Source organism: Eptesicus fuscus, chromosome 6 (genome assembly GCF_027574615.1).
Source record: "Eptesicus fuscus isolate TK198812 chromosome 6, DD_ASM_mEF_20220401, whole genome shotgun sequence".
In the NCBI taxonomy this organism is placed as follows: Eukaryota; Metazoa; Chordata; class Mammalia; order Chiroptera; family Vespertilionidae; genus Eptesicus; species Eptesicus fuscus.
Genome location: NC_072478.1, coordinates 50065891 through 50092984, shown reverse-complemented (window position 1 = coordinate 50092984; position 27094 = coordinate 50065891). Strand labels below are relative to the sequence as shown.

Genomic DNA, 27094 nt, shown 5'->3' with positions numbered 1-27094 from the left:
AATCAGGAGCCAAAAAAAACAAAACAAAACAAAAAAACAACCCCAAAAAACCACACACGCACACACAAAAAACTAGACAGGCTGCATGATGAGCTGAATCAAAGAAGAAGAAATGCAAAAGATGTCATTAGGCTCAGTACTGGGACCTGGATTAGCAGTTGTCTGCATGGGAAGGGGAAATGGGGAGGAAAAGACCAGAGGAAGAAAGTTAGGTGCGGGAGACGTGGGGGTGTTAGAGACTGCTCGACAGTGAGCGATGCCTTAGTCTGTGCGAGTCGGGCCCTCTGTTCAGGGTGCGAGTCGGGCCCTCTGTTCAGGGTGCGAGTCGGGCCCTCTGTTCAGGGTGCGAGTCGGGTCCTCTGTTCAGGGTGCGAGTCGGGCCCTCTGTGCAGGGTGCGAGTCAGGCCCTCTGTTCAGGGTGCGAGTCGGGCCCTCTGTTCACGGTGCGAGTCGGGCCCTCTGTGCAGGGTGCGAGTCGGGCCCTCTGGGCAGGGTGCCAGTCGGGCCCTCTGTGCAGGGTAGGTGTCATGCTGGATTCAGTTCTGGTGACTGCTCTTCAGTGAAGCAGTGTCAGAAACATAGTTCATTAACGTGCAGTGTAGCAGGAAGTGAATGACTCTTCCCAGGATCCAACTTAGAGCATATTGGCATAGGACCAAGAATGGTGACAGAGGCAGCTCCTAGGTCCTGGGGACACAGCTGGCAGGATGTTCCTGACTCAGGAGCCCCAGGGAAGCTTCCTGAGGTGCCCCACCTTCCCTGTGACAGAGGCACCAGCACCCTTGGGGGCCAGTTCCCTGTTGTTTGGGAGTCCTTCCTGGAGGCCCAGCATAGAGCCTGCTCCCTCAAACCTTTCAACAACCACGTAAGTATCAATTCCCTGTGTGAACATCCCTTTCTGCTTAAAATAGCTAGCTTGTTTCCTGCAACCTGGCTCTCCCGGAGACGGAGGAATTTTATAGTGGAAATGAGATGTGTTAGAAACAGAGGTGTCCCTGGAAGGATCCAGGAATGAACAGCAGAGAGATGGGTAAATGTGTCTGTGGATCCCAAATGCAAACGTGTTTTCCTAATGGGAGCAGGGACGGTGGGATTCCTTGGGGGAGCTGTTCCCCAAATCTATATTTCCAGGCTCTATCCCCAGATATTCTGGTTCAGGAAGAGCTCATGGAGTCCTGGGGTGTATGTGTGTGTGTGTGTGTGTATATATATATATATATATATATATATATATATGAAATATATTTTATTGATTTTTTACAGAGAGGAAGGGAGAGGCATAGAGAGTTAGAAACATTGATCAGCCGCCTCCTGCACACCCCTCCTGGGGATGTGCCTGCAACCAAGGTACATGCCCTTGACCGGAATCGAACCTGGGACCCTTCAGTCCCCAGGCTGCTGTTCTATCAACTGAGCCAAACCAGTTACGGCCATATATATATATATATATATATATACATATATATATATATATGTATATATATATATATATATATATGTATGTATATATATATATATATATATATATATATATATATATATATGTATTTTTTAAGGTTGCCCCTCGTTATCTCTGAGAGGCGCCAAATTGGGTACCAGTGGCCCAAATTTCTTGACTCCCTGAGCTGGTACTCATGATGATTTTTTTTTTTTTAAAGGGAGGAGGAAATGTTCAGGAGCTACACATTTTTAAATATTCCCCTGCTAGGGATTCACCTTTTCTTGAATTTAAAATGATTAATTCCGTAACTGATGCCAGAATGTGGCAGTCTTTCTAGTGGAGGGTGTACAGGATGTCCGTTTTATTATTACTAGAGGAAAGAAATATATTTCGAAAGTGTCACTGAATACAGCATAACAATTGAGTTGTTTGCCATGAGAGTTAAAAACTTAACCAAACACTTTATATACAGTATTTCATTGAATAACTATGGCCCTTTGCAATATAATGCCGTTTCATTGTAGCAAGTACAGTTACTGTATTTTTGTTTTTTATCTCTGTTTATAGTTAAAGGAAAACCACAAGGAAAGCTATTTAAAATAGGGAAATGCCTCCTCTGAAGAGGGGTCAAGGGATTATCTGGAGAACAAGCAAAGTCAGAGTCATTGAGTCATATCGGAGTGCATTGAGCTCTGGAGGTCAGGTGGTTTAAGGATCAGGGCTCGCATGTTCATGAAGATTAATATGGAGATGGAGATAGCTGGGGAGAGACTATGTCTTGGTGCAAGCACTTGCTGTGCTCTTATTTGATTCTTTACCACCTCCCTACCCTCACCCCAATCCCCACCCCCTTCCCGCCCTGTCCCCCCAGTACCAAAACTAGTCTTGAAGGCTGCCCTTCTCTTCATCTTCTCATGCTGGCTTTGGAAGGAACATGCTCACATGGAAGTCGCCGCTGTTCCCAGGTCTCCTCCTGCCTATGTGATTGACATGTCGAGGACTGGAGTCCTCTTAGCAGCAGGGGTTCTATGTCAAATGGGCCTCCTCGGAAGGGCAAGCTGTTCTTCCTCTGCAGCTGCCAGGCTGCCTGAAATTGGGCAGAAGGATTCTGCATTTGGATAATAGGCAGGAATTAGGCTGCATAATGATGGGAAATGTGGCCGGCCCCCATCAGAGGCATCTGCGTACGGCTTTGTCCCTGCGGAGGAGACGTCTGTGTGCGCAGGAAGGAAGGATGAGCACGTGGATGAGAAGATGCAGAAGGCGCCCCCTCTTCCCTTTCCTACAGGTTGGATCCTGATGAATTGCTCGATGTTGGAGGCTGGCGTGTGTGCTTGCTTTTGGTTCTTTTTGCTTTTGTGTTTTTAACAGCTTTATGGAGGTACACTTCACACACCGTACAGTGCACTCATTGTAAGTGTGTGGCTCGCTGTGTTTTGAGAATAGCCACAGGGTTGTGCAGCCATCACCACAATCTAATTTGAGAACATTTCTGTCTCTCCTGGAAGAAACAATTGGTTTTATAAAGATGCAGACTCCTCCCCCTTGCTTTTTTTTTTTTTTTTTTTTTGGTGAGGATGCAGGTTGTCTTAGGCCTTTTGCAGATTCATCCTTTTCCTCAGAAAGCATTTGTTTTTATAAATAGTCATAACATGTATTTTAATATTCCAAAGGTTACTTGATTTCATGAATTACATTTGAGTTTCTGGGTTCATCTAACTACCAGTTGTGACCTTTCCAGCTTCAAGTAATAGATTCCAGTCATTTAGCTTGAGCATTAAAAGGGATTTATTAGCTCTTATGACCTGGAAGAAGGAGGGTTGTTGGCCTTAGGAGTAAGTGAATTTGGGGATTCTCTCTCCATCTCTCAGATCTTCTATCCGCACATTGGGCACATTCACCCCCTTTCCAGCTAGGGGACTAGATGTGGGGGTGGGGTACACACCTGCACCCCACTGATGCTTGAAATAGGGGTGCAGCTGCAGAAGTGAGGCCGAGGGTCAGATGGCAGGCCGCACCTCAGCTTGCCTCTATTTTTGTGTAACTGGTATTTGTAGATACTAAAGGTTTTGATTTGCAGTGGGAACTAAGGCCTGGAGTGTTTACAGAGTGGTTAGAGCAGGGCAGGTATCGAGGAGGGAACTGGTGCTTGCTTTGGCAGCACTGGAACGATACAGAGAAGATGAGCATGGCCCCTGCACAAGGATGACACACAAATTTGTGAAGCGTTCCATATTTAAAAAAAAAGAAAAAAGAGGGACTTGAAGGTGGTGAGGTCACGGGGGAGAGTGTGGCGCTCACCTCATGTGAGACCTTGGAAATGGGGAGTCGTCATGGGGTTTGGAGCGGAGCAGTGATCTGAATTAGGATTTAAAAAGCTGCCTGGCTGGTGTTGAGCCTAGACTGCAGGGAGACCGCTTGAGGCTATTGTAGTCAACAGTCAAGAACTCAGAGAGATGTTGGTGCTTGGACCAGGGTGCAGGTGGTGAGGTTCTGGGTATGTTTTGAAAGCAGAGCTCACACAAGATTTCCAGTAGGTTGATGTGGGGTATAAGGCAGAAAACAGACAAGGATGATTGATTCCAAAATTATTGGCTTCAACAACTGAGCCACGATGGCTGTGGATCGAGTGGGTTGAGGTAAAGTCATGGGTGTTGGTTTAGACTTCTATAAAAATATAGTTTTATTGATTTCAGAGAGGAAGGAAGAGAGAGCGAGAGAGAGAGAGAGCGAGAGAGTGAGAGAGCGAGCGCAATATCAATGATGGGAGAGAATCATTGATGGCTGGGAGCCTGCAACTTGGGCACGTGCCCTGAGTGGGAATCGAACTGTGACTTCCTGGTTCAGAGGCAGATGCTCAACTACTGAGCCATGCTGGCTGGGCCTGGTTTAGACTTTTTAAAAAAATGTCTTTTAGACTTTCCAGTGAACCTGTGGGTGGGCAACCAGAGTGCTGGGATTAGAGAGAAAGTTGGGTCGGGTGAAAGCTCCGGTGATGTTTAGAGCCTGGAGACTGGATCAGATCATGGAATGAGTGATTGTGGAGGGGGGAGGGAAGGCTTGTTTAAGAGGTGGTGGTGGTGGTGGTGATGGTGGTGGTGGTGGAAGGAGAAGCTCACAGAGACGGGGCAGTAACCAGTGAGTTAGGGAGTGTGGAGCAAAGGAACAAGCGTTTCAGAATGGAAACTTTCAGACTTGAAACTTTTGTTAGCTTTTAAGTAACATAAATGTGGAAATGTGTTCTTTGAATCCACACAAAGAAAGAACTACTTAAGAAGAAAGTACCTTCCCATATTGCTCTTGAGTTTTCTAACAGCAACGTAACTCCACAAATTTGGAATATTCTCAAAGATATCAAACTACTTAACAATTTTGGAAAACCGGGGGAAAGGGAAATGTCACTCATATCCCACCCATCCTAACACGGCCCTGTTTAATATTCTGCTAATGGTATTTTTTTTGTTGTTGTAATCATGTTGAACATGACAGCTTTGTTTCCTTTTATTGACTTGTTGCCAGCACTTTTTTCATGTTGCCATTATTCTCTTCAACACAATGTTTATCAGCAAGCTCTCCTTTTGGAGTCCACGTTCATTGGGACTCCAAAAGCAGGGATTGAATAGATAAAACAACCTTTCTGCCAGCTGATCCTTGCTTTCCCCTCTCCTCTCTGCTGCCCGATTCACACTGCGCTTTGTCCAGAGATGGAGAGTGCTGGAAAGAGCAGGGAAGGTGTTTAGAGAAGAACTGGGCTGAAAAGGAGTCCCGGGAGCTAGCCTGGGGCAGGGCTGGCGGTGGGAGAGTAACCGCCTGCAGGGCTAGACAAAGGGAGAGTGGGCGGGTGCAGAGGGGCCGCTCTCCCACCCTGAGCGACCACAGGGCCATTCTGTCTTCAGTGACATCTTCAGCAATAACACTTCAGTGCCTCAAGAATCTGAAAGAAAAATTACAATTTAAAAGGAAAACCCTTCGTGCACTATTTGCATGTGAGTGGCGGCTGTATAATTAAGAACAATTAAATTCCCTGGGCTGAATGGAAAGGGAGGCTCCTGCTACTTGCAGCTGTGCCCCTGGAGTGCAGCCTGGAGCTGTCTGCCCGCCCCCACTCCCCCCACACAGGACATTCTGTCTTAGCCTGATGGGCTTCCGTAGAGTCCATGGAACTCAGTAGGAAACTGTTTTGCTTTTCTGCCGACCTTAGAACAGACACTTCTCCCCTCCCTGGGCAAACACTCTACTGGGCCCATTGCAAAGCTGTTTACAAACCCATTTCACTTAATGCTCCCAGTGGACCTAGGGGTGTTACTTTATTTTTTTTTAATTAAATTCTTTATTGTTGAAAGTGTTTACATATGTCTCCTTCTCCCATTGACCTCTCCCCGCTTGCCCCGTCCCCTAGCACATGCCCTCACCCCCTTTCTGTCTGTGTCCATTGGTTATGCTTATATGCATGCATTCAAGTCCCAGGCCTCTTACCCCTCCTTACATCCTCCCACCTTCCCTCTGAGGTTTGCCGGTCTGTTCCATGCTTCTATGTCTCTGTATCTATTTTTGTTCTTCAGTTTATTACGTTGTTCATTATATTCCACAAATGAGTGAGATCATGTGCTGTTTATCTTTCTCTGACTGGCTTATTTCTCTTAGCATAATGCTCTCCAGGTCCATCTGTAACCAGACAATCAATGGTCCCTGCTGCCTGTCACTACTTGAGCCAATTAAGCAGAGACAGGGTTGAATCATATATGAGCTTTTATTGCCAGCAATATGGTTAAGCAGCAGGTCATCCACAAAAATCTGCTCTCCAGCCCCCCATAAGCCAACTGCTTATATAGGGTAAGACAAGGATTGCATGGGAAGTAGGAGGCTGGGGTGGGACTTCATTATTTGGGCAACAAGGCTGCTAATCTTTCCATGGTAATAGGCAGTTCTTAAATGAGAATGGTTCCAAGGTTGACTCCCAGGTCCTGGGGGCGTACAACTCCCAGCAGGTCAGAATGTCCTTTCTTTAACCAACACAATCATGGTTAACAGAGAATGATTAATACTTCCCATAATCATAACTAGTCCTAAATATTCTATTTTTGCCCCTAACACATTCATGCTGTTGCAATTGGTAAGAGTTCTTTCTTTTTTACAGCAGCGTAGTATTCCACTGTGTAGATGTACCATGGCTTTTAAATACATTCATCTGCTGATGGATACTTAGGCTGTTTCCAAATCTTAGCTATTGTAAATTGTGCTGCTATGAACATAGGGGTGTATATATTTTTTTCTGATTGGTGTTTCTGATTTCTTGGGCTATATTCCTAAAAGTGGGATTACTGGGTCAAAGGGCAGTTCCATTTTTTATTTTTTGAGGAAACTCCATACTGATTTCCACAGTGGCTGCACCAGTCTGCATTCCCACCAGCAGTGTACAAGGGTTCCTTTTTCTCTACATCCTCGCCAGCACTTGTTGTTTGTTGATTTGTTGATGATTATTTCTATTTCTTAGAATTTTTTAAAAATATTTTTTATTGATTTCAGAGAGGAAGGGGGGAGGGAGAGAGATAGAAACATCCACGATGAGAGAGAATCATTGATAGGCTGCCTTCTGCATGCCCCCGACTGGGGATTGAGCCCACAACCCAGGCATATATCCTAACTAGGAATGCAATCGTGATCTCCTGGTTTATAGGTCAACGCTCAACCACTGAGCCACGCCGCTGGGCTAGGGGTGTTACTTTAATTTTGTAGTAGTGGAAACTGAAATTCTGATCACAACAACATTAGATGATCTCTTGTACTAATCTTTCTGGGTAATTTGCCTTTGTGAGTTGGTCCCAGATTGGGCCCCAGTGAGTCTATGGGCCCTGGGACTTGGGCAAACGCTTTCACTGCTTTGACCTGATCCCTTTCTCCTAACACTGACTAGGAAACAGGACACTGTCTCCCCCCATCTTTTCTCTTCTGGTTTTGCAAGAGCTCTGCCGCTGGACTTTAGATAGATGAAGAAGGAGCCGGATTCCATTGTAGGGTTCCTGCCAGCCACCCAGGGGAAGGAGGTAATGGGTCTCAATAATTGAGGAAGTTTCAAGCAGTCTTTAAAAAGGAGAGTAATTTTTACTCTTTGCCTTCACTGCAGTGTAAAGGGTGTTGGGCTCTTATCAGCATGGTCCCTTCTAGGACTTTATTCCTGGAAGGCCAGGTGGAGACCTCACCTGTGTGTCCCTTCTAGCGCCTCTTTTATTTCTGGCGCTGCCACTTCAGTCTGGGTTCCCCCACGTGTCTCACAGAGATCCTTGCCCGCCCCCGCAGGGAGGCTTGTCCCTGCCCAGGAGACATAAGGCGGAATGAAAGGTTCTGATTTAGAAGGTAGTTTCTGGGTGTCCAGTCCTAAAGGCGGTTCATATGTGGCCTTTCTCAGTTGACGCTCACATGTGACCAGAGCCACTGTAGGCCACACCACAGTCAATGGCTTTCCCAGTGAAAGGCAGCAGGAACCATCTTCTTTATTTAGAATTTTCTTTGTTTCGCCATCAGGTTTGGGTTATGTTTGGGTTAGTTTTATGGCGTTAGACATTTAGCTCCTGATTTATTGGGAAGCTCTGGTTCTGAACCACATGAAAGGCTGGCTGTGGAGCCTGCCTCCCCCGGGGCCAGCAGAGCCTGGAGCCTGGGCCAGCGGCCTGGTGCTCGCTCTGGTGAGCAGTGGCCACTGGCAGGCTCTGGCGTTTGCAAAGGGTGAGAAGCTGTTGCAGTGAGAGTTAAGTTGCGAGGTCACAGAGTTCTAAAAGACCAGTGGTTTAAAACACGATAGCATTGTTGTTTTCTTCCAATATTATTTGGTATTGCTTTCAGGTGTATAAGCATGGTGGTTAGACAGTCATATACTTTACAAAATGTTCTCCCTGATATTCCAAGTACCAATATATGAGTTTTTGATATGCAGTGTAGAAAATCAAAATATGTTAACTAAAGGGCAACTTCAAAAATAGGGGATTGGTTAAATAAATTATATCACCTCCCAAAGCTTCCTCCCCCCCCCCCCCCCGCCCCACCTAAAGCCCCTTCTATCTCCACCAAGCAAACAGAAAATAAGATAGTGTTTTCTCTATCCTGTCAGAGTCTAGAGCAGGGGTGGGGAATGCCTGGCCCGAGGGCCATGTAAGGCCTGTGAAATCATTTGGTCTGGCCCTGCCGCGGCATTAGGGGTGAGTTAATTAAATGTTTGACCAAGTATAGCAGGCTAGTTTTTAAGTTGATAATGTTGTATGGGCCTCGAATGATATTATAATTATCCAAATGGCCCTCGGCAGGAAAAAGGTTCCCACCCCTGGTCTAGAGCTCTGTAGCTTCGGGCTCCCTCACGAGCACCGCATCCCCTTCCCTGGGACCTGGTCCTTAGTACAGGGTGGAGACGTGTGTCCACGGCAGCAGATGGGAGGAATGGGCCAGAGAGTTTCTGGAAGCTGCCTCATGACACTTCAACTTATATCCCAGTTGCTAGAACTTGGTCCCATGGCCATACCCAGCTGCAAGGGAGCCTGGGAAATGTGACCAGTTAAAAATTATGGAAGGAGAGGGGGATATTAAGGGCCAAGAACAACCTCTGTCACAGGACCCTGGAAAAGAAACCATGAAACCATGAGCACCTCCCAGGGAAAATTGTTTTTGACATAACACCTTTTTAAGTTGCCACACTCCCTTTCCCCCATCCCTAGGAAAAAACTCCAGCCCCTCTGACTTGGGTTAAGGAGCATTTGTTTTTTTCTGGGCACCTTCTAGACAGATTTCTCCAGTCAGTATTCCTCAGGGCTCACACGCAAAAATCAGCTCTCAAGCCATCCTGACAGTGGGATTCTCTCACTCGAGTGAGCTTGGCACGAGAAAGTTCCGCTCTGTGGGCACGTGGGTGGTATATGCTAGCTTGTGTAGTGTGTAGTAGTTCAATTAAAAGAACTTCTACATGCTTTTTAAAAAATTGTATTCAAGGGTAGATTTTTTCCCCCTTGTTTTAAAGGGAGAAGTCTTGAACTTGTTGAATAGTGCTGTCCGGGTATTCTGAGAAACAGGACTGCCCTGAGACACGAGTTAGCTGAGCAGCAATCGCTGTGTTCTTCCTAGTAAACTGAAGCAGCTGGCCCCTTCACTCACTGTGGCCAAGGTGGTCATCAGGCTGGCCCTTCGAGGGACACACACTCACACACACACACACACACACACACACACACACACACATTGATTTTACCAAGAAACTCTCAGAAATTGCCTTACGCACTTCTTCAGTTTTTATGCCTTCATTCAGTTGTTTCTCCTTGTCTGGCACTCCTTCCTCCGTCTTCACCTGGAGACAGCATATCCAGCCTTCGAGGCCCTACCCAAATGACCGCTCTTCCAGAACGTTCTTCCTAACCCGCTCCACACTGTCTTTTCCCCTGTGGACTGTGCTCTGCCTTGTATCGTAGGGTAAACCTGGAAGCCGCGAACGTTAGGCAGCCTCTGATCCGTCTTTGGGTTGGGGGCAAACTGCCTGGGCTGTGATACTCTCCTGCTGCAGGTGGAGGGAAGACAGGAGTGTCAGTGGGATCGAGCATTAATGCTTGTACAATACCAGTCAGTTTAGCTATCGAAGTGCTTAAAGGGCTAGAGATGAGCTTTAAAAAATACCTGGCTCATGTTCAGAGAGCTAATATCCAAAGTTATATAGACACCCTGGGAACTCAAAGTTGCTTTTCTAAAAAGAGCTGCAGTATTGCACACACTTTCACAAACTTGCACTGTCTACCTGCGATTGAGGAGGAGAGGTCCCTCATCTCCCCTTTCCCCTTTCATCGTGTGAATTTCTGTTTTGGCTTCTAGCATCATCTGCCCAACCCTGACTGCTGGAGACCTCTAATACCGAATTAGTTTTCATGCTAATTTGTTGTCCTTGAGCTGAAAGGCAGCACAAATGTATTTTGCATTTCGCGGATTTAAAAATCGTATTTAATTATTTTAACACGTTGTAGAGTCTAGGGAAAGATGTTACGTCTTTAAGCCGTAGATGAGAAGCTGCGTGGTGTAGTAAGGAGAAAGTCGGAACGAAAGTTGGGACTTAATTACTGGCCTTTTCTTTGGTCAGTTTTAGCAAAGTTATTTAACCAGTTGGCTAAAGGAGTCCTTTATAGCACATGGTGTGGTGAAATGTGGAAATGTAATAATATATTGTAAAATTCTTTAAACAAGATGCAAATGTGGTGCCTCTCGAATATAAGGTCCTGCTAGTGAGAGTAGAAGGTGGGGAGAGAGCTGAGTGGAGTAAAAGTGTCAAACTCCAGGGCAGCCCTCGGCATGTACTTACAGTTAAGAAAGCAGGGTCTCATCCAGGCAGGGGGCCTCCCTCACCGAGGCAGTAGTGAGCAGGGGCCATCCCTCACCGAGGCAGTAGTGCAACGCTGTGAACCAATGGGGAGAGGAGGCAGGGCGTTGAACTCCATCTTCGATTCCATTTGGAGGTGCCTTCGGGCCATCAGCAGGAGGGCGTCTGGTCCAGGCCACCGACACAGGCTTGAGAAGTGATTCAGTCAAACCACAGAAACCAGCTCTGGCTGATTTAAGCAGAAAAGGAATTTATTGAAAAGCGGTTGGGCAGCTTACAGAATCTCTAGGAAGACTTAAGAACCAGGCCCAGAAAACAAACAAGCCCAAGTGGGCTCAGCAGCTGGAACCGCAGCCGAAGAGGGCCACGGAAGTAGACCTCAGAAGACACTGCCCCTCCGCCGGTCACCCGCTGCACGGCCGCTGTGGTCACTCCAGAACAGCGATTCTCCACCTTCCTGTGTTGTGGCATCTGCTCCTGGTCCTTTGGCAATCCAGAGGGGTGACAGTGGGAAACCTGTGAATGCAGTCAGGAAGCTTAGCTACTGGACAGCCATAAAAAGACACATGTCTGTGTAGGGAGCATTACCCTCTGGGTGATAAATGAACCTAGAGGGTGGGAATTGAGGAAGAATGAGGAAACAGGAACGAGAGAGAGAGAGAGAGAGAGAGAGAGAGAGAGAGAGAGAGAGAGAGAGAGAGAGAGAAGAGGGGAAGAGGAAGAGAGAGAAAGAAGAGGGAGGGGAAATGAGAAGATGAAGTCCTAGAGGGAGGGGAAAGACTCCGTGAGATTTCCTAGAACTGAAGGAGACTAGCCAGTAGAGAGATTAAGTGAGCTCAGTACTTGAGTTCACAGTTTAGAATCATTGGTGACCTCAGCAAGAGCCGTCTTGGTCGAGTGAGGGTACAGGATGCCAGAGAGAAATGGGGTGGCAGGCAGGGTGGTTAGTGTTGGGGCTGACTCCTGTTTAGCCGTGCAATGGCGGAATGGGCTTTGGCGAGTTGTTTAAACGCTCCAAGTGTCCGTTTCCTTGTGTGTGGAAATGGCTTAAAAGATAATAAAGTGCTGGGTGCAGCACCTGGCATACTGTAAGTACTCAATAAATGTACTTGCTGACATTGTTCCTTTTGCCAGCAGTTTGGCTGTGGAGGGAAGAAGAGGGCTGGAAGAGGTAGGGAGCACGAGGAGAGGGTCTTCTCAAATGAGAGGGCTGAGTTTCATGGAGTGGAGGAGAAGGACAGAGAAGGGAAGGAGAGGGTGCGCATTTGGGAGAGGGCAGGATGGGGGCTGTGTGGCCCTGGAATCAGTCCAGGAACCACCCAGAAGAGGCTTGGGGGGGTTAGTCTCTGAGAGAAGGAGCACCTATCCATGGGTGGCATGAATTTGGAGGCCATCAGCCACCGAAGGGGCAGACTAGCATGGAAGACTTTTGTCCTGGCCTTAGGAAGACTTGGCCATCAACATGCCCTGGTGGCTTAAAACCCCAGCTATCCTGTTGTTGGCAGGAGCGCCTCCAACAGACCACAGTTGGTATTGCTCCAAGGACTTCTCTTTTTGCTTTGACCTTGAAGCCCCAGGCTGTTTATAGTAGAAGAAATTAGGAAAATGGTGCTCCACCAAATGTCTTCCCCCTACCTCCGTGGGGATTTAATGGGGAAAATACTGGCTTCTGCCTCCACTGTGAAGTGTTTCTTTGCAAATTGTTAATTTACCAGGAAGAATGGCAGTTCTAGCTTGAGTAGACATGCCTGTGTATTTCATATTTTTCCCCTCAAACTTCTGGGGAGAAGAATTTTTGTAAATGAAAAGTAAAAGCAGGAAACAGCTTGTAGTGCTAAGATTATGATGCAGAGTTTTCCCCGGAGGCCCTCAGGCCGAGTACTCACTGTGAGATCACAGACATGCCTCCGGCAGAGTCTGTACTGTGGGTGGGAACCTGCGGAGGCTTTGCCCTCAGTGGGCGCGCTCAGGAGTGGCAGCCCCAGGCTGGGGCTTATTCTATCTGCGCAGGGATCAATTCCAGGTTTATTGCATAACCGAAAAAGTACCGAATTCCTTCTAGGTCTCTGGCAGTACCAGCAGAGTCCTAGAAATATCTGCTTCCTGCTCAGGGTCCAAGGAGATGTTACAGGGCAGGAATCCCCACCTTAAGGGAGTCCAGCGCTGGGGCCTGAATGGGCACTCAGAGTCTCCTGGCTCGGAGAACAGCCCAGTAAGAAGTTCATCGGCATAACAGGTCTTTCCTTGAAAACTTTAGTCTAGACCTGCGGTGGGGAACCTTTTTTTTTTTTTTTTGCCAAGGGCCATTTGGATAATTATAACATTATTCGAGGGCCACACAGAATTATCAACTTAAAAGTTAACCTGCTATATTTGGTCAAACATTTAATTAGCTCACTCCTAACGCCTTGGCAGGGCCAGACCAACCGATTTCTCGAGCCTTATATGGCTCCCTGGCCTGGGGTTCCCCACCCCTGGTCTAGACAATAGCATTAGTTTTGCGTGATCTACTTACTCCATTACCTTCCTGAGTGTTTGTGAAATGGGTGTCAACCCTTTCCTCTTGTTCACACCACCATTTTACCCTCATCCTGTGGCTAAAGCCCTTGTCATAACTTTAAAAAAATGTTTTCAAGCACTTGCTGCTCTCTCCAGGTACTGAAAGAGTTTGCATTTGAAAGGCAGTAGCTGTAGGTGCTGGAGGAAAGCCTGTCCATTTAAGAATATGGAACACCAGACCCTTCCACCCTCCCTGTAGGTGGTCACTTCACCTTCCTCTTAGAAGGTGGAGTTCTTTTCCCCCTGCTCGGAGCAGCTTTCTGCAGCCCCTCATCTGAAACACTACAGCGTACCTTGAGGGGTAGGGTCCAGCACGGAGCCATGGTGCAGAAGACTGTTTCATGGCAGGTTGTGGCGAGCGCCTGACTTTTCCACTGCCCACCTTCTGGCCCAGTGAAAGCCATTTGTTTAGCTGCCTCGCTGTCTCAGAGCCTCCCTCATAGCTACTCTCTCCTTTCCTCACCTCACCGCTCATGCTCACCTCCTTGCTGTTTGCTCTGCACCCTACTACTCAGAGCCAACAGCAGGCTAGCTTTCCAGTGTGTTTTCTGTGATCAGATGGTGCTTTCCCAACCCTTCGCGTCTTTCCCCTGCTGTTAGCTGTGCTGAAAGTGGCCTCCATTCAGTTTCCATTCATGCTAGATGTTCATTGAGACCCATTCCCCCTTCAAAACCATGCCTGATTTTTTTTTTTTTCCTTTTTAGGTAAGTTTCTCCTTTTCTCTTTGAATGCTCTTGCTCTTTGAGTTTTGCTTGTCTGGCTTGGCCAAGCTTTGTCCAGCTTCCTGGATTATAACTTTGAGGGGGGGGGGGGGGGAATCTTCCGTGAGCTGGCCCCAGACCCCTGTGCATCCATGCCTTACTTACTAAATTGCGGAGAGCTGCTGGGCCCCTTTTTTGCTCATTCAGAAGCGGTAGAGCATTGCATTTGAAATGATGTGTTTCAGTCACATAACATTTGTGCATGGCCAGAACAGTTGGTTATAGAGTTAATCCGTTTCCAGATCTCAGTTACTGGACTGAATGTTTCTAACGGGTGTGTGTCTGATATCAGCACAAAGATTGATTTTCCTGGGAATAAGGAGTCTGGGCATCCCAACACTTTCCCAAGGATCTCAGAGTCACCTGGTCCAGCTCTTTCAATTTGCCAAAGAGAAACTGTGTCACATGGGAGCTCATAACCTAGCTGGGACCTGAACCAAGGCTTCTCATTTCCAGTGAAATTCCTTCCTCTTTTCCTAGCCACGTTTTTGAACTGTGTTTGTTTTATATGCAGAGAAAAAAGGTGGCCATTTTTTTTTTTTTTTTTTAAATAAGAGAGAAGGAGATTAAAGAAAAAAAATGTTAGGTGATTTAAGGGAAAGATATTCTTTCAAAATAACATGTGGCCTGCCCTAGCTGGTTTGGCTCAGCGGATAGAGCTTTGGCCTGCAGACTCAGGGGTCCTGGGTTCGATTCTGGTCAAGGGCACATGCCTGGTTGTGGGCTGGATCCCCAGTGTGGGGTGTGCAGGAGACAGCCGATCAATGATTCTCTTTCATCGTTGATGTTTCTATCTGTCTCTCCCTTTCCCTTCCTCTCTGAAATTAATAAAAATATATTAAAAGTAAATAAATAAGTAACACGTGGGCTTCCTTGCACATATGTCCTGCTGCCAAGGGAAGGCTCAGCTCTTTGCCAAAAGTGGGTGTCTTTAGAATAATGGCTAAGAGCCCAGGTCTGTATTCATTTGTTCTATTCAGAGCGAATGCTACTACCCCATTTGGGACTTCTAAATCCAGAGCTAGCTCTGACTCCAAGCTCAATGGGCCTCTCCACCTGTTCTCACTGCTTTTCTTGTTAGATGAGAATCATCCTCTTAGTAACACGATCTAGTATTTACTGCTTTTAATTGTGTGCCAGTCACGAAGCAAAGGCATTTTTATCTCATTTTACACTGAGGACGATTGCAAGGTATAGATACGGTTGTCATCTCCACTTTGCAGATAAAGGGGACTTTAGAGTAATTAAGCAACTGACCCACTGGGGACTGGAAAGTGATGGCCTTGGACCTGGAATCCACATTTGTCTGGACTCTGAAGCCCAAGAGAGACTGCGTAGGTTCCTGTAGGTCACACGACCTTGGGTAGACCTGAATGCTGTACCAGGTTCATGACTGACCTGGACAGGTCTGCTTTGCAATTTTGGCTGTGCCTCGTAGTCGCTGTGTGATCTTGGGTAAATTAATTTAATTCTACAAACTTCCCTCATTGTGCGTGAAATCTGGTGAAACATCCCCTTTCAGGACACACGGCAGGAAGGAGACTGTCATTAATTATTTTACTTATTACTTTTACAGTAGTGTGATCTTCTAAGATAATTTTTGACACGTGAAGTTGCCTGTTTTCTTTTTCTTCTGGAAGGCTGAGCCCTGGCCAGCTTGGTTGGGAGTGGGGTGGTCGTGGTGTGACTGCTGTTGGCACCTCTTTACATCGGTCGCCTCCTGTGACTCTTCAAAAGCATTTATGGAGGCTCCTGGGTGTGTTAGTGGCCTTTTTTTGCAAGCAAGTCATGGTGTTAGTCCTGGCCTCTTGGGGTTTGAGGGGGGCCCAGTAAATAGTACTTCTTCTCTCTGGAAGCTCAACGTGAGGGAGAGGTTAGCAAGGAGTTAGGCGGATGGAGACTTGAGGTGTCACATTCGGTATTAATGTGGCTGATGTTGTAGATAGAATAAAGAAGACACAAACAGAAGATAACAGACAGGGGAGTCTTAGGAGAGAGGATGGAATAAGGGAAGCTTAGATGGAGACAGAAAATTGGAGGGAGGAAGAAAAGATTGCAGCCAGGATTCTTCCTGTGAGGTGAGGATTTTGGAAGGGTTTCTCTGGTCTCCATGTTGTTTGCATCTTCAAGGAACATGGGAGGAGGACTTGCTGAAGGTCACAGAGCTTCTGTTGGCTGGCAGGTCGGAAACTCAGACGTCCACTCCTGAACCAGCCTCAGAACCATGCTTGGTGGAGGGCTGCTTGGTGGGAGGAGAAAATGGAAAGATTGTCTTTTGGAAAGCTTGCTTGAGCCTTTGAAAACGGTCATACAGGTTACACTTAGGAGCTTCTTCAGTTAAATATTTTTGGGTTACATGACTTTTAAAATGTAGTACATACATTGTGTCCTCCCTCGTTTTAAAAACAAAAGGTAGCATATTATACATACTGTTCTTCTACTTGCTGTTTCCACTTGCTTATATGCTCTGAAGATCACTGTTATAGTCGTTAAAAATAGCCCCATTTCCTTTCATAGTTGTGTTGTACTTTATTGAGTGTCAGGTTTTATTCAATCTTTTGATGGATGTTTGGTGTTTTGTTTTTTTTTCCAGTTGTGTGTTGGTTAATGTTTAAGAATTAGCTTTCTCCATAGGAAAAAGCTCTGATTTGGAGTGTTTGCAAATTCCTATGTGGTGTAAATACTCCCACCATGGTTGATTTCAAGCTACTAACATCATGTCACTGGATGTGAAGTTGGGAAGGAATGTACAACAGCACACTATTATAAAGTTTTTCTGCAATTCAGATACAATACATGTAAATACCTTCAAGAATCCTATATAATAAAAGGTTAATATGCAAATTGACAGAACAGCAGAACAACCGGTCACTATGATGCACACTGACCACCAGAGGGCAGATGCTCAATGTAGGAGCTGCCCCCTCGTGGTCAGTGCGCTCCCACAGGGGGAACACCGCTCAGCTACAAGCCAAGGTTATGGCTGGCGAGCGCAGTGTGGTGGCGGGAGCCTCTCCCACCTCCACGGTGGTGCTAAGGATGTCCGACCGCTGGCTTGGACATCCCCCGAGGGCTCCTGGACTGTGAGAGGGTGCAAGCTAGGCTGAGGGACCCCCTGAGTGCATGAATTTTGTGCACTGGGCCTCTAGTATAGATAATAAAGTATATAGCAAAACTAATAAGTAAATGTACACATATGCACATACATTCATACACACATCCTATGTATACATATATACACATATTTTGCATTTTATATATTATATATATTTTGTATTTTATGTATTTAAGTATGCTTATAGATTATTATAATGTATGTTTTTATGTGTTTTCTTTATATGCTTTTTGGTATATTAATTTGTGACTTTTGATTCTAAGGAAAATTAAGTCATGATAATGTTTAATAACTATTGAAAATGTGACTTGCCAAGCAAGATTTTATGTGGTGCTTTTCCTTAAAAATACAGATCTGGTGATGGTTGCAGCTTTCAGGAACAACCCTGGCTATATGCCCCATTCTTTCCTTGTTATAAGTAATCTAACAATTTTAAGGGCCAAAGTTTCCTCCCTCTTTAGCCCCCAACCCCAACCCCAACCTACTTTTGAATGTCCTTTCTTGAATTTGGGTTTATGAAAATAGTCACGTTATCTGAATTCATCCAGAAATGAAGCCTATTAAAAATGAAATCTATCCCTATTTTTATCTGAATACTTACAGAACTTGTACATTAGATATGAAGTTATAGTAACCATAATCTAAGAGTATCTTAGATTTTTGCAGCTGTAGAAATATATTAGACTTCTAATAATTCAATTTTAGCATTTAAAATCTAGTTTAGACTCATCTACAAGAGAGTTAAATTGTATCTCATAAGAGCCATTGACCTAAGGATATCCTCTTAACTTAGCATTCAAATTTTAAAACTACAACAAAAATTAATCTCTATATTCTTTTTTTTTTTTTTAGCTTCTCAGACAAACTATTTAGTGGAAAGGGCTTACATTTCCAGCCATCAGTTCTAGATTTTGGAATTCAGTAAGTATCTTTTCTTTATAATTTTTAAGAACTTAATTTGCATTATTTTCTCTCAGGATATTTTATATGTGTATGATGTTAAATACTTTAAAAATATGTTCAGAATACCAAGGGAAATCAATCCTGGGAATTGTTAAAGGGAATATTTTTTTTTTTGTACAAAGCAGAGTATAAAAATTGTTTTAGCCCTTTCTTTAGTTTTTTAACAAATGTACTTTAATAACTTGTAGTGATTGGAATTTAACAGGAAGTCAATATTAAGTTCTTGTTTTTCTAAAATCAGGTTATTTTATAATGAAAAACTCCAACTATTGATGGTTTCTGAATTAATTTCATTAGATTCATTTACTGACTTGTTTTTCCTACTCTCTATGCTTCAGGTTTCAAATGTGCATTATACAGACATTCGTTATTACCATTAAGGCTTTGGAAACGAGTTAGGTGGGGAGGACAGCACAGAAGCTGTAATTACTGACAGTGCCTCCTGTTAAGAACCATGAGGTGAAGGGAATGTGACGAGTGTCAGTTGAGGGACTAATCTGTGAACTCCATGAAATTAAGGAAGAGAAGGGTGGAGCCCTGCAGGAGAGGAGTGAACTTAAGGACTCCTGTTGGCTGTGACAAAGTTTGAAACTTAAAGTGTTCAACTCCCTGGATGCAGAATATTGCTGCATTGAGCAGATAGAATTTCAGATTTCTCGAGTTTCCAGGGTGGAAGTAAAAGAGGGTTTCAGATGGAAAAGCTCTGCTTGCTTTAGCAGCCTGGAACCTCACTTCAGTTTTACGAAGAGCTTTTTTGAGTTACGAGAAAAATTATGTGAATGAAATAACTGCGGTGTTAAGAGAGCATCTGGGGTGAGTTAGTGGGGGTCTCCTGGCGTGTCCTCCTCTATTCATCTGGGTGTCTTTCTTTCTATTTCCTTCTGATCCAAGAGAATGGAGCTGCAGTGAGGGAAAATGGATTTCAAATGTAAAGTACCTTGTGGAGCTTTTAAAGGAGATTCCGTAAAAGGAAGAAGAGATAAAAGTATGGAGGGAGATTGCTAACTTTATAAGACTCTAGGTGCCTGCTTTTTCGTTTATGAATTTTTACTCTTAGGTCAAGAAACTTTATTAGGAGCTAAATCTATAATAAAACCTCACTGATTTCAAATTCTGAGAGAGCACAGTGCTTTTATGGAAACTCTTTATTGTAAAAAGTTTTAATGGAGGACCTACTTTAAAGAGTGTCTAGTACAGTCTGGTAGATAGAATAAGATGTATAGTAATAAGTGCAGTTAGAGTAGGTAAACCATTCCAGGGCATAGGATGCTGGCTGTGTATAATAATATATTTACTCCTCAGTAACCTAAAAGTCCTGTAATCAGTGCACATGGATAGATGTTTATATTAGCTACGAATGTTAATTAGCTGTATATATCAATTGCTGGTCCTGATGGCTGAAAGCATATTAAAAAAATGCTTAAATTATTTGATTGAAAAAGGTTGCTAATTTTTAGACTTGAGTCACCTTGGATGATTTACTTACATTTATGTAGTAGTTTTATAGTTCTCAAAGCAGTGACGTCTCTTGTCATTTGAGTCTTCTAATCAATCCTGGAAGGATAGGTATTATCGTATGTGTGCAGGTGTGTGTGTGTGTGTGCGTGCATGCATGCGTGTGTTACTTTGCAATATCTCTGTATTTGACCATGCATTAAAATGTGTTCATACATTTGTTGCAGAGGAGCAATGCGGTTTTGCCCACGGAGTGACAGAATAAATCTGATTCCTAAGCTATTTTACTTATAAGTGAGATCTATCTAGGATATGATTATGGGAATAAATAGGTTTTGTGGAAGTTTTTAAAATCTCAGTGAGAACAAACAAGTTTAAATTAGAACCTTTAAAAATTAGTCATTTTACCTAACTTCTGATAAATGGCATCATTTGTAGGCATTAGAGTAAAACTTTAGCCATAGGTCTTCTCCTGATTTCTTCCCTGCCCTAGTTCAGCTTTGGCTGTTGTTTATTTTGACATTGACCTTGGGCAAGCCCCATCCCTTTTCATAGAGTTGATTCCCTCTAGGGTGCCTGATCAGGATCATGTTTTTCAGTTGTCCCCTGCCTACTTCTTAGGGATTACTTTAAGGGTTAATATTCTGCTGGTCCTGAGGTTTAAAGTGCTAATCATTCATAAGAAATTTTAATCATTCTTTTGCAGTATTAAATTAACAGGGCATCTTCCCGTTGTCACCAGCGAAGGAAATTCTTATCCTCATAACACTTTTAAAAATAGAATTTAAAAAATAGAGTAAAAATAGCACAGTGCTAGCTAGGTTTCATCAGTGTGCTCGGCCTGGCCTGGGGAAGGCTGGTGGATGCAGTCACCCGGCCCAGGAACATGGCAGTTTTGCAGCCGTGTTTTCTAATCTCTTCCTCTGGGAGACATTTGTGTCCTTTGAAACAAAAAATCTTGTGTTCCAATTGTGTGAATGGGATATGAGCCTTTGAGGATCATCAGTAATAACTTTGCTGATTGATTCTTACTATTTACCTAAACCATAATCCATGGAAGTCCTTGTTTATTTAATTTAATTGAGAGAAAAGGTAAATGTGAACCCAGTACTTTTGAGGTGGGGCTTTCTGAGGTGACTCTTTATGCTTATGGTAGTATCAACAATTTTAGTTGTATTATTAAAGACATTGAAAATTCAAGGTTTTAATCACACTGGTGTGTATTTTACTTGTAACTGGCTGTAAAGGACTGATTTTATTTATTTTTTGTTAATCCTCACCTGGGGATATTTTTTCCATTGATTTTTGGAGAGAGTGGACGTGGGGGCGGGGATAGAGAGAGAGAGAGAGAAACATCGATGTGAGAGAGACACATCGATTGGTTGCCTCTCACATGCTGAGCTGGGGATTGAGCCTGCAACCCCGGTACGTGGCCTTGACCGGGAATTGAACCCGAAACCCTTCAGTCCTTGGGCCGACACTCTAACCACCAAGGCACATTGGCCAGGGCAGGACTTATTTTAAAAAAAAAAACACATTGGATGTATGAAATCTTCAATTAAGATCTGTGATTAAAAGTAGGAGGAACAGCTAGAAGAAAAATCCCAAGAATTCGATGGTGATACTATAGTATTTTGGGAATCCCATTGTGTGTAAGCGAAATGACTTGTGCTTCATTTTTCAAAAAGCACAAGGATATTGGAGATGAGGTTTTTTTGCTGATTTTAGAATATAGTTTTATTTGTGGGCCTTACTAATGAAAACTGTATGTTTGGGTCTTGTCACTGAGGGTATTAAAACTGAGAAATGATTTCAGTGAAACTTTGGCAGGCTCTCTAATACGGCAGCTAATTTAACGGGAGTGAACTCGGCATTGGGCGGTGGAACCAGAGGTGAATGATTAGAGGGAACATTGCAGGTAGCTCCAGGTAGGTGGGCCAGACAGTTCCTTGGTCAGAGCCAGCCTTGAAGGTGGGAAAGCCAAAAGAAAGGTCTTCAGCAGCTAGGGCAGTGGTCGGCAAACTGGGGCTCGCGAGCCACATGCTGCTCTTTGGCCCCTTGAGTGTGGCTCTTCCACAAAATACCACGCGCGGGCACGCACGTACAGTGCGATTGAAACTTCGTGGCCCATGCGCAGAAGTCGGTTTTCGGCTCTCGAAAGAAATTTCAATCATTGTACTGTTGATATTTGGCTCTGTTGACTAATGAGTTTGCCGACCACTGAGCTAGAGTATTTGCCGTAGAGCAGAGATCCTTACTCCGCGGTTCACAGAAAGTTTTGAAGTTACGTATAAACTTCCCTGTGTTCATGTTTGTGGAGGGAGGAGCCAAACTTTTATCAGGCTGTTCTGAAAGACCCATGATATTTTAACTGGGTAAAAGCCACTGCTGAAAGGTGTTGCAGGGTTTTCATTTTTTCTTAGAAGAATGGTCTGTGGCAACAGTTAAGTTTTTATAAGACTTATTAAGTCTCTTTGCCAGTTGAAACTCATCCCCCTGAAAAGCCTCTTTAAATTTATTACTCAGGAAACAAACCCTAAAAAACTTGGGTTTTTCTATGAGTACGGTTTCTTATCTCAACATATGTCCATTTGATTTAGAGTTCCAGCCAGACACGTAGTGCCTGGTTCCCACCGTGTGCTTTTTGAAGGCATGTTATGGCCTGGATGGGTTGAATACTTATAACCCAAAAACCAGTGGGGTGCTACAGTGGGTTGGCATAAGTCTTGTAAAAAAAAGTGTGTTTTTTTTTGGGGGGGGGTGTTGTTTGTGTTTTTTTTCCATTGTGGATGAACTGTTTCATTAATAACAAGGTTTGATAATTATTGCTTTTAATTTTGTAATGAACATCAACAGCTTTTTTGGTCTCAAGTATATATATGGATGGATGGATAGTTATAAGCACACAATGTATTATTCCTATATTATTTCCCCCCTCTGTTCCCCTCCTAGGTTCCTGGGACACCCTGCAGCCAAGATCCTCTATGCTTATAACCCGAGTAGAGATAGCGAGGTCGTGGTGAACTCAGTGTTTACAGCTGCGGGACATTTCCATGTGCCTCCTGTTCATTGCAGGGTGAGTGTTGATGGGCTCTTGGAAACTATGCTGTGGCGGGCTGCCAGCTTTTCTTGCTTTCTTTGGCCTCGAGTTTTTACTTTCTGCTCCCTGTCTCCCCTTTTTCTGCTACTCAAGCTCTTTCCTTCTGTGTGTTTGCTTTAGCACTTACTTTTTTAGTTGTTCATATTCATGATTTTGGTGGTTCTTGATATCTCCATGGGAAAAAAGTGTGACTGTCTGAACTAGGTAGTAATGGATGTATATTTAAGAAGACTTTTTCATCATTAAAGGTACTTAATATTATCTGTTTTGAAATGACTACCCATGTTGAAGCATTTAGTAACTAATACAAGTTAATAGTTGTGATCTCTTCACCTGGTGAACGCACTAAGGTAGGTAGGACTCCTTGGAAATGCAGGAGTAAGAGGTAGTACATAGCTCCTTACTATGCTAATCTGCACCATTCACAGAGATCAAGACCCTGGTCTTTCAGTAGTTTTAATTTCGGTGGCTTTTAATTTGTAATGAAGATTACCAGTAGCTTTTACTTATTTATTTTGCCTACTTATGTCCACTGATGAACTTTAAAAAATATATTTTTATTGATTCCAGAGAGCAAGGGAGAGGGAGAGAGAGATAGAAACATCAATGATGAAAGAGGATCATTGATTGGCTGCCTCCTGCATGCCCCCTACTGCGGATTGAGCCCACAACCCAGGCATGTGCCCTTGACCGGAATCGAACCTGGGACCCTTCAGTCCTCAAGCCAATGCTCTATCCACTGAGCCAGACCAGATAGGGCCACCTGATGCACTTTTTAAAAATTACTGTACTGCCCTGGCTAGTGTAGCTCAGTTGATTGAGCATTGTCCCATGCACTGGAAGGTCCACAGTTCGATTCCCGGTCAGGGCACTTGCCCTGGTTGTGGGCTCGATCCCCAGTAGGAGATATGGAGGAGGTGGGTCTCCTTCTCTCCCTCTCTCCCTCTTTCCATCTCTCCCTCTCTCCTTCTCTCCCTCTCTCCCTCTCTCCCTCTCCCCCTCTCCCTCTCTCCCTGTCTCTCTCCTCCTCTCTCTCTTAAATCAATTTTAAAAAATCCTGTGACTAAGGAAATGGCATAAGAGAGAGTGAGAAACATCATAAATCAGCTATCTCCTGCCCCTCCCCTCTCCCCCCTCCCCCCGCAATTGGGGATCAAGCCAGCAACCCAGGCATGTGTCCTGACCAGAAATTGAACTGGTAATCTCTTGGTTCCTGGGTCGACCCTCAACCGCTGAGCCATACCAGTCGGGCTCCCTGACTTGTATTTAGTACCAATGTGCTTGTTAAGAAAAGCTGGAACTGTGTTAGATAAAGGCGTTGGACACGTGGGTGTGTGTGGAGGAGGGAAAAGGAAAGATGTGAGGCATGTGAGTCCAATCCTAAGTGAAAGGACTCGGCAGCTACCTTGCCATGAGCCCCCACTGCGTTCTCTGAAACGTTCTCTTAGGTTGTGGTTGTTGATCTGTGTGAGGGGATTCTCGGGGATTCCTGCTACTCATAAAGCAAGGGTGCAGAAGATGCTAACCTCTGTTCGCAGAAACCACCCAAAAGAAAGTCTGTGCGAGATAATTTTTCAAGGAGGGCCGTTCCAAATGGCTAATTAGGTGCCTCTTTCTCAGGTAATTCCGGCCATGGGGAGAACTTCCTTCAGAATTATTTTCTTACCTACTGAAGAAGGGAGCATTGAAAGTTCTTTATTTATTAATACCTCCTCACATGGAGTCCTTTCCTATCACGTAAGTAACTTTTTCCTTCTGTCACATGGCTTGGTTGTTGACTTAAAGGGTTTGGATAGTTTAAAAAAGACGTTTGGACATGCTGCCACCTGGCTCATAGTGGTCATAGTGTAAAGCTGTCAGCGATGCTGAGCTCCCAGCTTCCCCCTCTCCTGCCTCGCGCGGCGCACAGGGCCTGTGCAGAGCTGTACCTCTCACCATGCATCTTTGACGGGCACTGGGACAGAATAGTGAGAGCTGCCTCACAGTTTTCTAGTACAGAATACAGCAGGCTTTCAAAGCCCGCAGCCCGCACCCCGCCAACAGTCCAGAGGGAGGCACCTATCGGGGGAATTTCTAGCCACTTGGCCTCCTCCCCTCCTGGGCTCAGGAATATTTCTCATTGGGAACATGGATGGTGCACGTGGGGGCCAGGTCTCAGGGCTCGCTATTATTTCTGGGTATTCCGTGTGTATCTAATACACTAAGAAGGGAGAGCGGGGTATCTTTTTGTTGTTGTTCTCCAAAGTAGTTAGGTTTCTTGATCTTAAGTTGCCCCTGTGACATCGTTAAAAGAGGACATCGCGAGAAGTGATTTAAGTGTCAAGATCTATCTAACCCAGTGGTTGGCAAACTCATTAGTCAACAGAGCCAAATGTCAACAGTATAACGACTGAAATTTCTTTTGAGAGCCGAAAACCGACTTCTGCGCATGGGCCACGAAGTTTCAATCGCGCTGTACGTGTGCGCCTGCACGTGGTATTTTGTGGAAGAGCCACCCTCAAGGGGCCAAAGAGCCACATGTGGCTTGCGAGCCGCAGTTTGCCGACCACTGATCTAACCATTTTTGTGGTTAATTCTTACTGGATTCCATGAAGCACAGGGGTCCCATATCAGAAAAGTTGACTAGTTGTGAAAAGATCTATAATAATAAAAGGGTAATATGCTAATTAGACGGACGTCTTCTGGACATCATTCTGGACGTCCTTCCTGATGAAGCCGTGCCAGAAGGAAGCCAGCCCGGGTCCTGGGTGCCTGCCGGCAGCTGGAGGAGGGAAGCCTGGGTCCCGGGTGCCGGAGGGTAGCCGATGCCGGCAGCCAGGGGAAGGAAGGCCTATTCTTGCACAGATTTTCGTGCATTGGGCCTCTAGTTTGTTATAATGAGTAATATTCTGCTGAAATACAGCAACTTTTGTTAACATTTTTTTTGGTTGTCCAAGATAAATATAATAATTGGGTAAATAGAATCTTGAAGGCCAAAGTGCTGAATACCGATTTCCTTTGGAAACGTATTTTAGCATGATGGCAAATGTATTTCAAACTAATAGAGGGATATCCCCCCGCCCCCCCTCTCTCTGTCTCCTGCAGGTATCTGGAATTGGTACTCGCAGAATCTCTACAGAAGGGTCTGCACAGCAGCTCACAAATGCTTATTTTCTGCTCCCGCAGGTCCAGAGCATTCAGCTTTCACAAACACAGGTGATTTTAACAGTCGATTTATTTTGAATGCTAGCCAACGCCAAACTTTGAAGCCCTCTAAATTTGTGCATCTTTTACAGAGTACATACAGCCTTTTTACCTAGAATGATGATTTTACTTCTTTTTCTGCTTTTGAAAAAAAATCCTGATATGTATAGAAACCGTGTATGCATATAACAAGAAGTATTTCATTTTAATGGCTGTATGGTCCATGGTGCCGACATTTCATAGTTTGCTTGTTGGTAATCAGAAACGTTTCCAGTTTTTCGTTATTGTTACCATTAGGCCATGTACATATTTTATGTTTCTTAGGTCCCTGTAAGTGACCTGTTTCCTTGGGGTATATTTCATAAAGAGGGATTCTGTAGTTGAAGACTATGAACCTTTTTATAGAGCTTGTTAAATCTTGCCAGGTTGCTTTTTAGGAAGACAGAACCTCCATAGTGCCTAGTAATGACATTCCTCCAGGAGTGTCTTACCATCTTCCCACTCCCTGCTTCCAGTCCTGCCTGTGTGTGGCTTCGTGCACAGAAATGTTTTTGATGTTTTAAACCGTATAGAATGGTACCTTCACATTCTTTTAATACGCATTTCATTACTAGCATGTAGGTTCGGCCATTTCTTCCCCTTTGATTATCCATATTTCCATGGTTATCAGGGAGCTCACTATTCATATCATCTCTGAATAACTTTCGAAATTGAGAAAACTCTTGAGTCAACATGTTATGAACCTTACCCGTATAGCATTCTCTTCTAGTTTCAGGTGTACAACATGGTGCTTCAGTGTTTATATACCTACAATGTGATCCTCATAAGTCTAGTACCCAGCTGTCACCATTCAAAGTTTGTATGCTTAAGATGGCCATAAGCTCTCTGTTTCAAAACTTGAGAGAAATGTGAGTTGTCAGAATGACCACATCCGACATCAGATATTTTGCTGCTGCAAACCCAACCCAATCCCGTCACGAGGAATGAAATAGAAAACAGTCAGAGAACCGATGCGGGCCTTTGCGCAGTGTTGTGCTACAGATGATTCCACACGAGGGGTGCACTTTCCTCCACTGCCACTCAGATGTGAGGAAGCTGAGCTCGGTGCTGGTCAGGCACCAGGATGCTTAGCGGCTGGAGCTGCAGAACAGTCCTAGACCTCTCGTGGCCCGAACA

General features: G+C 44.6%; 1 protein-coding gene and 1 non-coding gene across 3 annotated transcripts in view; both read left to right on the top strand.

The window, feature by feature from the left end:
- TMEM131L (transmembrane 131 like) overlaps positions 1-27094 on the top strand; it is a 142271-nt gene that overhangs the window by 52780 nt on the left and 62397 nt on the right. For both annotated transcript variants that reach the window (XM_054717677.1, XM_028151912.2), the window contains exons 4-7: positions 18070-18138; positions 22588-22711; positions 24356-24472; positions 25820-25930. In XM_054717677.1, the coding sequence (XP_054573652.1) occupies positions 18070-18138; positions 22588-22711; positions 24356-24472; positions 25820-25930 (421 nt within the window). The remainder of the gene's footprint in view (positions 1-18069; positions 18139-22587; positions 22712-24355; positions 24473-25819; positions 25931-27094) is intronic.
- Positions 3573-3681, top strand: LOC114233506 (U6 spliceosomal RNA). Its single transcript, XR_003619651.2, has one exon. It is a non-coding gene; the product is annotated as a U6 spliceosomal RNA (small nuclear RNA).